We start from the raw sequence: 15,227 nt of genomic DNA, 5'->3' as shown, positions 1-15,227 counted from the left end.
GCTAACCCATGGTGTGTATGGGAGCAGCTCAGGCTGCTAGGAAGTGTAGTCCTGTGAGTGCTGGCTTGGAAAGAGCCCTCTCACGCTCCAGACAATGGTAGGTAAGAGCAGAAGATCCCGGCAGCCACGCTTCAGAACAAGACCTGCTGTGTGTAGACAAGTGATGGTCTCAGCTTGGACCCCCGCCATGTCCTGCCCCAAACGCATTTCACTCCGCCCACTGGAGCTTATTCAAGCAGAAATGCTAAACCAGAAAGTTGCAGTAGTGAAGAGAGTCGAGGAATGACCGCACTACCCATAGGATGCAAACAAAATTTATTGATGTATAGAAAAAGCACTGGATGTGTCAGGCACAATGCAGGGGACAAAGGATGACGCGTTTCACATGACCAAGCATTTTTTATCAAACCAGAAAGTTGCCGTGATCTTACTAACAAGCAAAGGCAAGCATATCGCATAAATAGCAAGCCAAAAATACAAAGCATTTGGCAGGTAAAAATGCAACCATATGCTGTATGTATTTTACCATGTATTTAGCAAATTGCTTGGCGTTTTGATTTCAACCTAGCAGGTAATCATAAATAACGTTTTACTCATCTGACTATGGTAAACTAAAATCTAGTTCGTTGTCATTGGTTATAGCAACTTGTTTGTATTTGTCATTACTTGGTCTTGACATGTAATGGAACATGGCCTTTCTGAGTACTCCCCTCATGGACAAAAAATAGGCACCCGTTTATAAAGTTTAATGTAAAGCCCCGTACACATGATAAGAAATTCGGAAGGGAAAATTCGTCCGACGACCGATCTGCCGATTTTCGGATTGTTAGTATGGTGCTTTCGACAGCCGACTCCGACTTTTCGGCTGACAAAATCCTGATGTGCAGGCTATAAAATTTTTGTTGTCCGTAATACAACGTCCGATTTTCGTCTCATTAGTACAGATTTCCACGGAAAAAAATCTTAAGAGCAAGACTAGGCATGCTAAGAGACGAAAGAACACATACAAAGCAATCCAACACATGACATCACTTCTGAAGTAGAATTTTGTCGTACGGGAAAATTTGTATGAAAAAAACCTCTTCACTTTCCACATCAGACTAGCATGCCACAAAAAACGGACGACCGGTCGGCGGAAATTCGTAGCGTGTGTACGGGGCTTAACTGGGAGAAGTCCTTATGGAACAGTAATCAATCAGAATTTTGTTTGGAAGTTTCTTTTATAGCTTTGAACCATGTGATGCTGTCACAGCACAAGGAATATGGTGCATACTCACATTGGGTCAGGTTGTGATACCTGATCAGCCTCTTTGGAAGCTGTAAATCTATGTAGTAGTCTGAGCTTCTACAATGATGGCCACGATCTTCTGGGTGTCATGCCGAGCAGCTGCCCTTCTGTAGTAATCACAGAGGGCTGCTCACCGCATTCAGAAAACACCTTGTATTCTTCTTAATGAATCCAAACTGTTCTCAGAGTTGATGCAGCAGAAATCATGAAATCACTGCCCCTCATCTTCACTTAGTCCAATCAAATAATTCTTTGCATTGGAGTGTTACATAGGCATACCTATGATTGGGCCAAGCTGCGGTATCATCGCTGAAGTTCAGATTTAAAATGTCATCACTAGATGTAAGTCTGGCCGCTTGAAGCAGGAAAAAAAATAATTTGGAGCAGTTTGCCAGGCGTATTTCCAAGCTGATTTTATTTAAGGCTTCAAAAGCTGGTCTTGAGCTTGCTGAAACCAAGTCCTTGTAATGTACAGAGAATTTTCCCATGACCTTGGTCCAGCAGCACTGGCAGACACGTATGGTAACCGAAACAGAACATCTTATTGTTCTTAGTACAATTTAGATGTAAATATTAGGTTATTTTTGATTTTTTCCTTGACATACCTTGTTTTAATTAAAGTGGAACTTTATCCATAATAGTTTGATAACAATTAATGTTCTTTAAAAAAAAGAGCGTACATTCCACATTATGAACTACTTTCCAACCAGCCTGTTGTAATAATACAGTTGGGTGAGTGCCCTGCTGTGTCCGGGGAACACAGATTGTTGCCCTGGTACCATGTGATCCCTGTGACCAATCAATGTCAGTTGTAAACAGGCAATGGCTTGCCGTTCAGAGCCTTTTAGGTTAATTTAGTAAAACCGAAGAGTGCAACATCTGGTGCAGCTGTGCATGGTAGCCAATTAGCTTCTAACTTCAGCTTGTTCAATTAAATTTTGACCCCAAAAAAAAAAAAAGAGGTTGATTGGTTTCTATGCAGAGCTGTACCAGATTTTTCACTCTCCAGTTTTAGTAAATCAACTCCATTGTGCACTATTGTGATTTCTGTGATTGGTCACAATGATCATGATACAGGGCCAATAACAGTGGTACCATGTGATCATCATTGTAAAAAGCAATCATAGTATAAAGAAAAAATAATCCTCATGATCTCCGTAGAGCAGGGTCACTATGGTGACACTGTACTGCCCTGGTGACAGTATGTAAAAAAAAAATGGTAAAGGAAGAAAAAGTTATAAAATTGTAAAATTCTAAAAAATTTATATATATATATATATCCTTTGTTTTTTTAGGGGTTATGTATTCTGTCCTGGCATTTTAGAGGCTCAAGAAATGAGATGAGGCGGTTAGCACATCATGATTAATCAATTTTCAAATATAATCCCACAGAATAAATATTTTACACTGATTTGGGTTGATGATCTAACAACCTCCATAAAGATAGCAATCCACGGGTTGCTGACCTCCACATTACACCAGCTAAAGCAAAGATTTCTAACTCAATGCCTCCAGTCCCATTTTCCAACATATTTACAATCATTGACATTGGAGCTTTTACCTGATGGAATGTACAATGTAATGACTCCACCATAGTCCTATATACACATAAGCTATAGGAAACCCACAAAAACAGAAGGCAAAAATACAAGCTTCACAAAAATAGAACCCAGAACCCCAGCTACAACATTTTTTTCTTTTACATTGTTGCTAACTATTACACTTTGGATCCCACAAGGCCAACAAGAAAATATGTAAGGTCGGCTATGAGGATAGAAATAGATACATGGCTGCCAAGGCTGACCCGTTTAAAGGAGCAGGCTCTAGGGTTGTCATACTAATCCTGGCTTTGTTCTTAAGGATCGGTTTCCACTGCTGCGGCTACTTCTAGCGCGACTCTGTAGTGTTCACTTGTTCGCGGCTTTCAGTGAGACTTATCCCTCATTATAGAGGGAAGTCGCACTGAAGTCGGCCCAAAAGTAGTGCACAAAATACTTTTCAAGTTGCCGCAACTTAAGTCGCGGCAGTGAAAACGGGCCAAATAGAAATGAATGGCTTTTGACTTGCTGTGCGACTTGACATGTGGCAAGTCGCACAGCAAGTCGTAATAGTGGAAACCGAGCCTTAGTGAACAAATGACTTGAAACAAGCACCAGGCTGTAGAGCTGTCATACCAATTGTGGCTTCATTCTTTAGTGAATAAATTACTTTGAACAAGTATTATGGACAGAAGTTAAAGGATATGTAAACATTACATATTACTGACATTTGCCTGATGTACCATGTACCTGTATGAAAGAATATCCTCTTCTCTTTGCTTTTTTTCTTTTATGTGAAATCACAGGTGCTTCTGCCTGTCATTCTGCTTTCCTATTAAAAACTGACCACACTAGGCACAAGAGCACAGCGTGGTCAGTTTTCTGGCTGTGCTGAGAAACTCAGCCTATTCTCATCTATGATCAGACTTGACCTGAAATGCTCCCCCCCTTCCCAGCCATTCACTGGGAAGTTCAGTGTACTGCTATTTCTCCTCCCCCAGCTCTATAAGCTCCTTATGTAGCTGAGAACGGAGTATGTAATCATTTATATAAAAGTGGAAAATAGTCGATTTTTTTGATATGTATACACAAATGTTTTTCTTTTCATTTCTATTTTAAATTGTTTACATATTGGCCATCTGCTGGAGATAATACAACTGTAAGGTTAAGTAGGTAGGGCCCCAAACTAGGGTTGCCACCTGTGCAGGATTTACCTCGACAGTCCGGGTTTTGAATCATGTGTCCGGGTTTCAGTCCACTTGAAACCCGGACACATTATTCCAACTGGAATCTGGCTCAGAATTCTCTTTGGAGTCCCCAAAGGTGTTTCAGGTCTGTTACAATTCTATATATATATTTTTTTTAATGTTCTGTGCGCTGCTGAAGTGTTCGGGGTTTGGTTTGAAGACAAAGTGGCAAACCTTCCTCAAACATGCCATCAGAAGTTTCTTTACTGCCATTTCCCACCACTGTAGACCTCACCTCTCATTTTTTTTGGGAGAGGGTTACTATTCTTATACATACATTATTTGCCCTCTGGTTAATGACCCTTGCTTGAGATTTGGTTTCCGTCATCTGCCTGATGAATTGTACACATTCTCTGCAACCAATCTTCCTTTCATATCTGATGTATATTATCAGCTTATTGAATTGTACACGCTAACTAAAGTCATGCTACCTATCCTTTTTATATCTGGTTTCAGTGCTGGCTCAAACATATGCGATGTCTGACATTGCATGCGATTCGCACATCACATGCGATGTCTGTGCGATGCAAATTCAGCCATACAGATTGAGTTGAAGCTGAGTTCGCATTGCATTTGGACCAAAGTCGCACAGGACCCTTTTGTTGGTCCACACCAGGATCGGATCACATGGGTGTTCACACCTATGCGATCCAATTCCAAACTGACAGTTCGCACTGCAATATGCAAACTAATCTGGAGGTGTCGTTAACTTTGTATTGACACTCACAGCAGTTTGCATATGGCAGTATGAGCTGCCTGCACTTTGGGTGCAATGCGGGAACCCGCAGCGGATTCGCAGGGTTCCCGCATTGCATATGTGTGAACCGGCACTAAATCTTTATATCTAATTTGACAACATATCTTGGTTATCTGCCCTGCTCCACCTTATTTAATATTTACTAGATGGTTTATATCTCCGGCCAGCTGAATTGTACACACTTTGGTGTACGTTTTAGTAACCGGTGTTAATTCTTGCATTATCACCGTTCTCCTAACACGCTCTAACACCGCCAATTTTAACACCGGCTGTGAGGCTGTTTAGTAAACCGTGTTGTGTTGACTCCAGCTTGGTGATAAGCGGTGTTAGCTATCAGTGTGTTAGCACCATGTTAGAGAGTGGGGAAGGTTTAACTAGCTGCACAGCAGACATCTTGTGTGTGAAAACCTATGATCCACAGTAAAGGAACATTGAGCGCCGGTTCACATATGAGCGACGCTACTTGCAGGGGCGACCTCCGAGATCGCGGTGCGAGCAGCGCGCCGCGACCTCGGAGCGGCCGCCATGGACTTCATAACATTGAAGTCTATGGCGGTCGCCTCCTGGTCGCCCCAAAGAAGCTCCGGACCCTTTTTCTAGGTCGGAGCGACTTGTGTCGCTCCTATTAGAACGGGTCTGCAGCTTTCCTATGGGAGGCGACCTGCGGCGCCCTAGTGTGAACCGGGGCTTAATGTTTCTCAGAGCTGTTGAAAAATAAAAAATAAACACATGTAAAAGCACATACACACCCTGACTAATATTCTAAAATATAAATTTACATATTATTTTTTTAAAACTACTATTCCTCCACCATCCTCCACCCTAAAGGATCATAAGTTAATCCTTAGAACTGAATTATGGGGTTAAAATATAGCCAATTAAAAAAAAAAAAAAAAAATTTAAAACCTATACACACCTTTATTAAAATAATAAAGATTTTTTTTTAGTATTACCCTGCCATCCCTCCCACCTTAGCTAACTGCATTCATTTCCAGACACATTTCTTTTTCTCTTTTAGGGCTGGTTCACACAATGCCACACATGAATCGCACAGAAAGATACTGTGCATTCCTATGCGATTAAGACTGCATGCAAAATGTACTCCATTTGCGATTTGCAGTGGGTGTCAATAGAAAGTTAATGACACCCCAAACGCAGGTTGCAAACGCATTGCATTTTCCCACACCTGCCCGCACTGGACTGCATGGTACAAAAGATCTGATTACAGTGCGGTTTAAAAAGTAGTGAATGCACTACTTTTGGTGCAGCGTGGTGTGATTTTAGCACATTCAAAACAAATTGGCTGAAATCGCACTGCATAGAACCACATGTAAATCACATAGGAATGCACAGCTCATTTCTGTGCGATGCATGTGTAGGCATAGTATGAATCGGCCCTGAATGGGCTAAAATCGCACTACGCTGCACCAAAAGTAGTGCATGCACTACTTTTTAAACCGCACTGTAACCAGATTGCATGGTACAAAAGCACTATGCGATCCAGTGCAGGCAAACGCACTGCATTTCCAACCTGCATTTGGGGTGTCATTACCTTTCTATTGACACCCACTGCAGATCACAAATGGAATGCATTTTGCATGCCTTCTGATCGCACAGGAACTCAGTGCATTTCTGTGTGATTCATGTGCTGGCATGGTGTGAATCGGCCCTTAAAAGTACATATCAATCCTACGTGTCAGCTGCCAAGCATCAGACATGCTAAGGCATACATTAATATATTTTTTTTAACCACCGAGTTAAACAAAAAAATGACTTGATTCACCCATTCACACATTCCATTTATGTGGACAGGGGAATCATTTCCACTGAGCTATTGAGTTCTGACCACAGGGATGCTTCCCCTCTGTCAGAATACTGATCAGTACTGCAGGCTATAGCTGGCAACACTAATTGATCGGGGAAAACCCCAACAGGCTGGTTGTACAGAAGTCCATCTACCACTTAACTTCTGTACAACCAGCCTGCCCATACATTGATGGAATTTCAGTTGGTCCGTGCTGAACCAGCCAAATTTCTGTCCATGTATGACTGGCTTAAGATAGTGGTCTCATGCAGTAAGAAATATGCACCTCTCTGTCATGGAGGTCTACTGTTCTCCTTTCTCAGCATAGATATCCCCTCTGCTCTGCCATTATATATGCGTGATATATGAGTGCTGCAGACACAGGGTTCTAGATGAACACATACCCTGCAGTCTACAATAGTGTTATCCTGAAGCACTTACTGACCACAATGAGCAGTGACATTCATCTTCTACACTGAAAAAAAGGCCTTAACACCTGGTCTGACTAGGTGTTAAATTCAGGAGATTTAACACCAAGTTTACACTGGTTTTAAGACTCTTCTGAGCTAACACGGGTTACTAAACAGGTACATTCCTATACTAACACTGTAGTTATCACAGAGACAACACCGGGAGGTGAAGAGACGTGATATTTGGTTCCTACCTTGGTTAACACGGTTTACTAAACACGTCTTAGGAAATTATCACCTTGATTCTCTGTGATAAAGCCTAACCCCACTTAACACCCATTTAACACCGGTTACTAAACGTACACCTTTGTGTGCTGTCACACACCAGTTCACATCTCCTGCCTTATCAATTCTAAATACATTATGCACTGATGTTTTTAAACACCCTTGTGCGATATCTAGTTTCCATCTCCTGACTGCTACATTGTGCAGACGGCCTGCACTTGTGTTACTGACCTATGCCCAATATTTGGTTTATCTCCTAATTGATGAATTGTCAAGCTCGTCAATAAATATTTAACGAGCTAATTAAACATTACTAACTGGACTGGTCTGTTACAACATATGTAAGGCTGTAATATACTTTAGTGGTTCTCTTTTTCTCCCTGTCAGCTTGCATTTACAACGCCTTTATAGCAGCAGTCTCCAAAGAAAAGGGTCAGTGTACTGTGCTTTAGACTTTAGGGGGGGGCGGGATTGTGGCTAGTGAGGGTGGAAAATGTCCCAGGCCCAGTATCCGTGAGAATAAACATTACCTCAGGGTTGGTTTTTCAGTAGGAGAAGGAGTCGTACCCCAGCATTGGTATCGGTGAAAGGAATACCGTAGTGCCCCATGGTTGGTATCAGTGTAAGGAATAGTGCCCCATTGTTGGTATCAGTGGAAGGAATAGTGCCCCATTGTTGGTATCAGTGGAAGGAATAGTGCCCCATTGTTGGTGTCAGTGAAAGGAATAGTGCCCCATTGTTGGTGTCAGTGGGAGGAATAGTGCCCCATTGTTGGTGTCAGTGAAAGGAATAGTGCCCCATTGTTGGTGTCAGTGGGAGGAATAGTGCCCCATTGTTAGTGTCAGTGGAAGGAATAGTGCCCCATTGTTGGTGTCAGTGGGAGGAATAGTGCCCCATTGTTAGTGTCAGTGGAAGGAATAGTGCCTCATTGTTGGTGTCAGTGGGAGGAATAGTGCCCCATTGTTGGTGTCAGTGGGAGGAATAGTGCCCCATTGTTGGTGTCAGTAGAAGGAATAGTGCCCCATTGTTGGTGTCAGTGGGAGGAACAGTGCCCCATTGTTGGTGTCAGTGGGAGGAATAGTGCCCCATTGTTGATGTCAGTGGAAGGAATAGTGCCCCATTGTTGGTGTCAGTGGGAGGAATAGTGCCCCATTGTTGGTGTCAGTAGAAGGAATAGTGCCCCATTGTTGGTGTCAGTGGGAGGAATAGTGCCCCATTGTTGGTGTCAGTGGGAGGAATAGTGCCCCATTGTTGATGTCAGTGGAAGGAATAGTGCCCCATTGTTGGTGTCAGTGGGAGGAATAGTGCCCCATTGTTGGTGTTAGTGGAAGGAATAGTGCACCATTGTTGGTGTCAGTGGGAGGAATAGTGCCCCATTGTTGGTGTCAGTGGAAGGAATAGTGCCCCCATTGTTGGTGTCAGTGGGAGGAATAGTGCCCCATTGTTGGTGTCAGTGGAAGGAATAGTGCCCCATTGTTGGTGTCAGTGGGAGGAAAAGTGCCCCATTGTTGGTGTCAGTGGGAGGAATAGTGCCCCATTGTTGGGCCACAGTTTGGAGACTGATGCTTTATAGGCTAAAACAAAAAAAAAAACATGCATAATTTTCTACATGATAGATTTTTTTTCTTAAACTTTAGTGTTCCTAAAGTATATCTCAACCTCTTTTGGGTTGAATAACATTGACCTAAGAACAAAAAGAGTAAGGATTATATTTAATCTAATTATATGTTTTCTTGCAGGCATGTCTTCCACAAGGTGTGCGTGGATCCGTGGCTCAGCGAGCATTGCACCTGCCCAATGTGCAAGTTAAATATTTTAAAGGCTCTAGGAATAGTGGTAAGTAATGGCCTGCGTATATATAGTAATTTTAGAAAATAAATATTTTTATTCCCATCAGCCAGGCATCTCTCGCACAAAGCACAGACAGGTCCTTGACCTCCATTGTGAGGTAGCATAGCTTGGAAAAGAATACACCCCCCAGCCTTATGACTGGACAATGAATCAGCAGCAGCACACCAATGAGGTCCTCATTCTGCTCTTTCTTCCTATCAGCACATATGTACTTCAGAGGAGCCTGATTTGTAACCTAGTGCTTACCCTCCCTCACAATCATACTGTAGAGAGGATTACTGTATGCCGATCGTAGTTATGTTTAAAAATACATATACTCATTTTAATGAACACATAATTGTTTTGAATTGTGTATTGTTTTATATCTATTTGGTAGAGCTGCATGATTCTGGATAAAATGAGAATTACAATTGTTTTGCTTAGAATAAAGATAACGATTCACTTACAATTCTCAGCGCAACATCATCTTTTACATTATACTAAAAAAATTGGGCTAATTTTACTGTTAAGTTTTTTTTTTTTTTTTTTTTTTTTTTTTAAAGTATATTTTTTTCCGAAAATCCTGAGTTTGAAAGACTTCTGCACAAATACAGTGTGACATAAAAGATTGTAACGATCACCATTTTATTCTTTAAGGTCTCTGCTAAAAAAAATATATATATATATATATATATATATATAATGTTTGGCGGTTCTAAGTAATTTTCTAGCAAAAAATACTGATTTTAACTTGTAAGCAGCAAGTGTCAGAAAAAGGCTAAGTCTTTAAGAGGTTAAACTGCCCTCACTTAGGCTCCGTTCACATCTAGGCGTTTTGGGGCGTTTTTGGGGCGTTTTTCTGCTCTAGGATCAGCTCTCAAAGAGCCCAACAAGACAAATCCTATTCATTTCAATGGCCCCTGTTCACATCTGAGCGTTTTGACGCTGTATACAAAACGCCCAACGCTCAAAAAAGTACATGAGCTTCTTTTTGGGCAGATTACAGGCGTTTTCCATTGATCTCTATTCAATCTAAAAATGCCTGCACAAAAATCGCGGTAAAAATCGCGGTAAAATCGTGGTAAAAAACGCCGCAAAAATCGCGGTAAAATCGCGGTAAAAAACGCGCGAAAAACGCTACGCTCAGGTGTGAATGTAGCCTTACAGACGGAAGTTCATTCCTTTGATCTGAAAGAACAAAATGATACATTGTAAAACATTGTGTTTATAGTTATCTTGCAGCCTTAACAATGTTTAATTGATATGATAAACATTTGCATTGGTTTTTTTTTTTGACAGCTGTGAGTGAGCAGAGAACAGCTCTGTAAGGCTCGGGTTACACTTGTGCGATGCGGGAACACGCTGCATATTCGCAGCCTTCCCGCATCGCACAAGTCCACAGTTCACATTGCCATATGCGATACGCAGGGGGTGTCAGTTAAAAGTTAAAAGTTAACTACACCCCCAGTTTGATTGCAGATCGCAGTGCGATCTGCAAGTACGCACAGAATCGGATCGCACAAGTGTGAACCACTGTGCGATCCGATTTTGATGCGGCTCAAAAAATGCCTCCTGTGCGTCTTTGGTGCGGATGCAGTGTGAATTCAGTCATACAAAGTGTATGGCTGAAATTCGCACTGCACATGAGATCGCATGTAATGAAGGTTTTTTTTTAGGACGTTTAAAACGTCCGTTGTGTCGCGTTTGCACCCGCATTTAGCGGGCGTTTGCGTTTAAAACCGTTCCTAGAGGTCAAAAAATGATTCCCCTTTAAAATGGAACAACGTCCCGTGTACATGGAGCCTAAGAATCAAGGACATGCCGATTTAGGCCTCACGCACACTGGACGTTATAAAAACGGCAGGAGCTCTGTAGTGAGTTTTTCAGCTTTTTTGCATTGGCGTTTTTCAGCACGTTTCAGCGTTTTTTGGTGTTTTTACCTAAAAACACCTCTCTGCTATTTTAGTAACTCCCACTTCCCCACAATGCATCCCTGCATAGCCTTTGTTAATTGTTAAGTCACCATTTTCAGAGCAGAGAGAGCACTAGAGGAGAGAGGAGCACTGCTTTGTTCAGGAGCGATTAGGTGTGGAGAAAAAAAGAGTCCTACAACATTTTGGTGCAAATGTGAAGCAATTTGAGCCATACAAAATATATGGCTTAAATCGCATTGCACAGACCTCACATGTGATTTGCACAGGAATGCGGTGCATTTTTTTGGTGCAAATCACATGCGGTTTTCAGCATGCACCAGTGTAAACCCAGGCTATGTTCCATGAACGACACCTCGAAACAGAACCCAGGCTTAAAAAAGCAATGGAATCAAAAATGCCAAAAAACGCCAGCCAGCCTGCCGGGACCCATGCCAGCCTGCCGGGGACCTCCTGACGCCACTTATCTTTTGGACCCCTTAGGGGGTCCTGGAGACCGCCTGGCGAGCCGTGGGGGCCGCCATTTTCCTGTAGAATAGTCCTGCCTCATTATAAGTTTTTCCCCATTGAAATGCATGGGCAGCCATGTTTTTGTGGTTTCCCCATAGGAATGCATTGAGCGGCTATTTTCTTGAAGTCCGCGATTGCTGGACAGCAGGGAGCAGCTAGGCCTTTACTCTAGTGATGACCCGGGTGTCTTCTCTTCCGGTGAAGATCGTTTGTTCACTGTAGCAGAACGATCCTGTCCTCCTCCATATCGATTGGTGGGATGTCTATTGGGGTCCCTGTAGGTCTTCCTCACTCTCCCTGCTATCTGCAGTAGTCAAAGGAAGTGCTAGTGGCTGGGACTTGTAGTACTGCTGGTGCAGCGGTGCAGTTTGTTTTTTGTTTTTTTTGCAGTTTCTTAAAGTGACACTGCGTTATTCCAGGGCTCATAATGGAGTCAAACAAAGGAACAAATTTCACCTACTGATCTCCTCCTTGTGGTTGCAGGGCCCTCTGGGTCGCAACCCCTGTCTGCTTTAACGGCAGTTTTGGAAAACCTGGTGTTAAAAGTGGATGTAATTATCAAAAAGGACCATATGACCTCCCCTGCCTCCCCTGTATCCTCAGACTCTGAGGTAGATATGGCCGTTGTGGACGCATGTCACCCTGAGGGATCTGCGCCATCACACTCGGATGGCGAGGACGATATATCCTCGTCTGCAGCCGCGGTAAAGCACGCTGGTGGAGGCACTTATAGTGTCAGTGCGGGCAACGTTTGGCACATGCAAATCCCAGAAGTGGGGAGAGGTTTTCCCTTGTCCGGAACTTTTTGACAAAATTGTCAACGAACAGTGGGGGCACATCAAACAGATGTTAGTGGTCCCAAAGCATTTTAAAAGGCGCTACCCCTTTGTGGACGCGGTGTCCACAAGATGGACCGTACCACCGAAGGCGGACCATCCGGTTTCCAGACTAAGCAAATCTACAGTGGTCCCGATCGAACAGTCCCTAGTCTTTACAGACCCTGTAGATAGACGGACTGAGTCTTTGTCCCACCACTTAAACATGATAGCTGGCTCAATACTTAGACCGATCTTCGTGATCACTTTGGAACATAACCGAATAGGCAAAGTTACTAAAAAGTGACTTGGAAACGGAACAGCTCTCTCCAGGTCTGACGGAGCTAACGGACCAAATGGTCCAAGCCCTGTTATTTATATGTAATGCATCGCTAGATGCGGCCCCCTGGTAGCCAGGCTGTCAGCGGTGGGGGTAGCTATTAGACGCATGGTGTAGCTAAAAAGCTGGTCTGCAGATCAGACTTCAAAAAAGGCTCTGTCAGATGACCCCTTTTCGGGAGACCGTTTCTTTAGTTGGTTCCTCATTGGATGAGTTAATCAAAGGGCTCAGAGGTGGGAAGAGTACTCTTCTTCCTCCTCAATCCGCCAAGTGCAAGTCATCGTGTAATAGACAGGGGCCTTATTTCACAGCCCACAGGCGGCCCTTTCGTGCCTCCAGCATGCAGGAGAAAGGATCTAAGCCATTTCGGTCTTCTGGAGGCTCCAAGAAGACATGGTCGGGTAAACCGATAACAGACCAATCCAGATCTGCAGACAAATCCCCATCTGCATGAAGGGAAATATCTGGGGTGGGGGGATGTCTTTGCTTCTTTCTGAAACCATGGACTTCCTTGATTCAGAAAAGTTTGTTCCAGCTCTTTCTGCAGTGCACATCCTAGGTGTGGAAAACTGGCAGGCGGATTACCCGAGTTGTCAGGTGTTGGATCAGGGGGATTGGTCTCTGCACCTGGAGTTGTTTCACCTCCTGTGTGTCCGGTGGGGGACTCCTGACGTCGACCTGTTAGCTTCTCGACTCAACAAGAAGGTTCACAGGTTGGTAGTCAGGTCGCAGGATCCTCTGGCCGACGCCACAGATGCACTGGTGGCTCCTTGGGTCAATATCAGCTGATCTATGCGTTCCCTGCGCTGAAACTCCTGCCGCAGCTTCTGCGCAGAATAGAGGTTGAAGGGATTCCAGTCATTCTGGTGGTCCCAGACTGGCCTCGCCGGTCTTGGTACGCAGATCTGGTACGGTTGGTCGCCAGTGCTCCTTGGAGATTTCCTCTCAGGGAAGATCTGCTGTCTCAAGGGCCGATCTTCCATCCTGCTTTACAGTCACTGGCTTTAACTGCTTGGCTGTTGAAAGCCAGGTGTTGATGGATAGAGGTCTTTCTGACTTGGTGATTCCGACACTGTTGAAGGCCACAAAGTCTACTTCTAGGAAGAACTATCCTCGTACGTGGAAATCGTACATCTCATGGTGCAAATCGCTGAAGGTGCATCCTCGCCTTTTTTCAGTGGCTAGGATTTTGACCTTTCTTCAAAAAGGGGTTGAGCAGCGGTTGGCTTTGGGCACTATAAAAGACCAAGTGTCGGCTGTGTTTTTCCAACAACCTTTGGCTACGCATGCCTTGATTCGTACTTTATACAAGGCGTTCGCCATATGGCTCCTCCGAGGCGATCCCCGTTACCTCCATGGGATCCTAATTTGGTATTGTCTGTTCTTCAAAAACCTCCTTTTGAGAACATTCCTCTGCTTACACTGTCTCAGAAGGTTGCCTTTTTGGTGGCCATTACTTCTGCCCGCAGAGTATCTGAATTGGTGGCGCTGTCCTGCCGTTCACCTTATCTGGGGGTTCACAGAGATAGTGGTACTTCGACCTAACCAGTCGTTTCTTCCTAAGGTGGTTTCTGATTTCCATCTGAATGAAGACATTGTGCTGCTTTTACTCTGTCCTAGGCCCAAGGATCCAAAGAAATTTGCTTTGCATTCTTTGGATGTGGTTCAGGCAATTAGAGCTTACCTGGCAGCTACTGAATCTTTCAGAAAATCAGACTCTCTCTTTGTCCTCACCGAAGGACCTCGAAAGGGATTGGCTGCTTCTGCTGCGACCATATCCTGGTGGATCAGACAGACGGTGGTACAGGCTTATTCACTGAAGGTTCAGGTTCCTCCTTTCCCTGTGAAGGCACATTTCTACTAGGGCGATGAGTGCTTCTTGGACTTTTCGCCATCAGGCGTCAGTGATGCAAGTTTGCAAGGCGGCAACTTGGTCCTCTGTGCACACGTTCACTAAATTCTACAAAGTTGATGTGTTTGCATCTTCGGATGCTCCTTTTGGCCGCAAGGTTTTGCAGGCTGCTGTTTAAAAGAGGAAATATTCTCTTTAAGGGTGTAGGTTTTCTAGGTGAGCTCCAGTTCCTGGTTGAGCTCCATGTTCACTGGTTGGCTAAGTTTAGTCTTTTGGGAATTTTCTGCATTGTTTTTCCCACCCCTCATGCAAATACTGTTTTGAGTCGTCCCAATGGTCAAGAAGAATATGGAGCTGCATCTCTCAATGAACGATAGAAAAAACTGGGTTTTTGACTTACCGTGAAAACCTTTTCTCTGAAGTTCATTGACAGACTCAGCACCCGCCCCTCTAATTATGAGTGGGATGGGTTTTTTTTTTTCTAAACACTGCTAGCAACAAAACTGAAGCCTATAGCAGAGTGTGTGTATGCCTGCAGGGACTGCCCTTATAGGCGTGGTAACGTTTCTTTCCTGCCTAGTATCCTACTTCTGTAGGAGGCAGCGTAACCCAAAGGTCAG

General features: G+C 43.7%; 1 protein-coding gene across 4 annotated transcripts in view; it reads left to right on the top strand.

The window, feature by feature from the left end:
* The window catches only part of RNF130 (ring finger protein 130), a 552,973-nt gene that overhangs the window by 430,041 nt on the left and 107,705 nt on the right, over positions 1–15,227 (top strand). For all 4 annotated transcript variants that reach the window (XM_082253136.1, XM_082253138.1, XM_082253137.1 and 1 more), the window contains exon 6: positions 9,069–9,165. In XM_082253136.1, the coding sequence (XP_082109262.1) occupies positions 9,069–9,165 (97 nt within the window). The remainder of the gene's footprint in view (positions 1–9,068; positions 9,166–15,227) is intronic.

This window comes from Pelophylax lessonae (assembly GCF_965119305.1).
Source record: "Pelophylax lessonae genome assembly, chromosome: 4".
Classification (NCBI taxonomy): Eukaryota; Metazoa; Chordata; class Amphibia; order Anura; family Ranidae; genus Pelophylax; species Pelophylax lessonae.
Note: the sequence above shows the minus strand (reverse complement) of the source record. Positions and strands in the feature narration are given on the sequence as shown.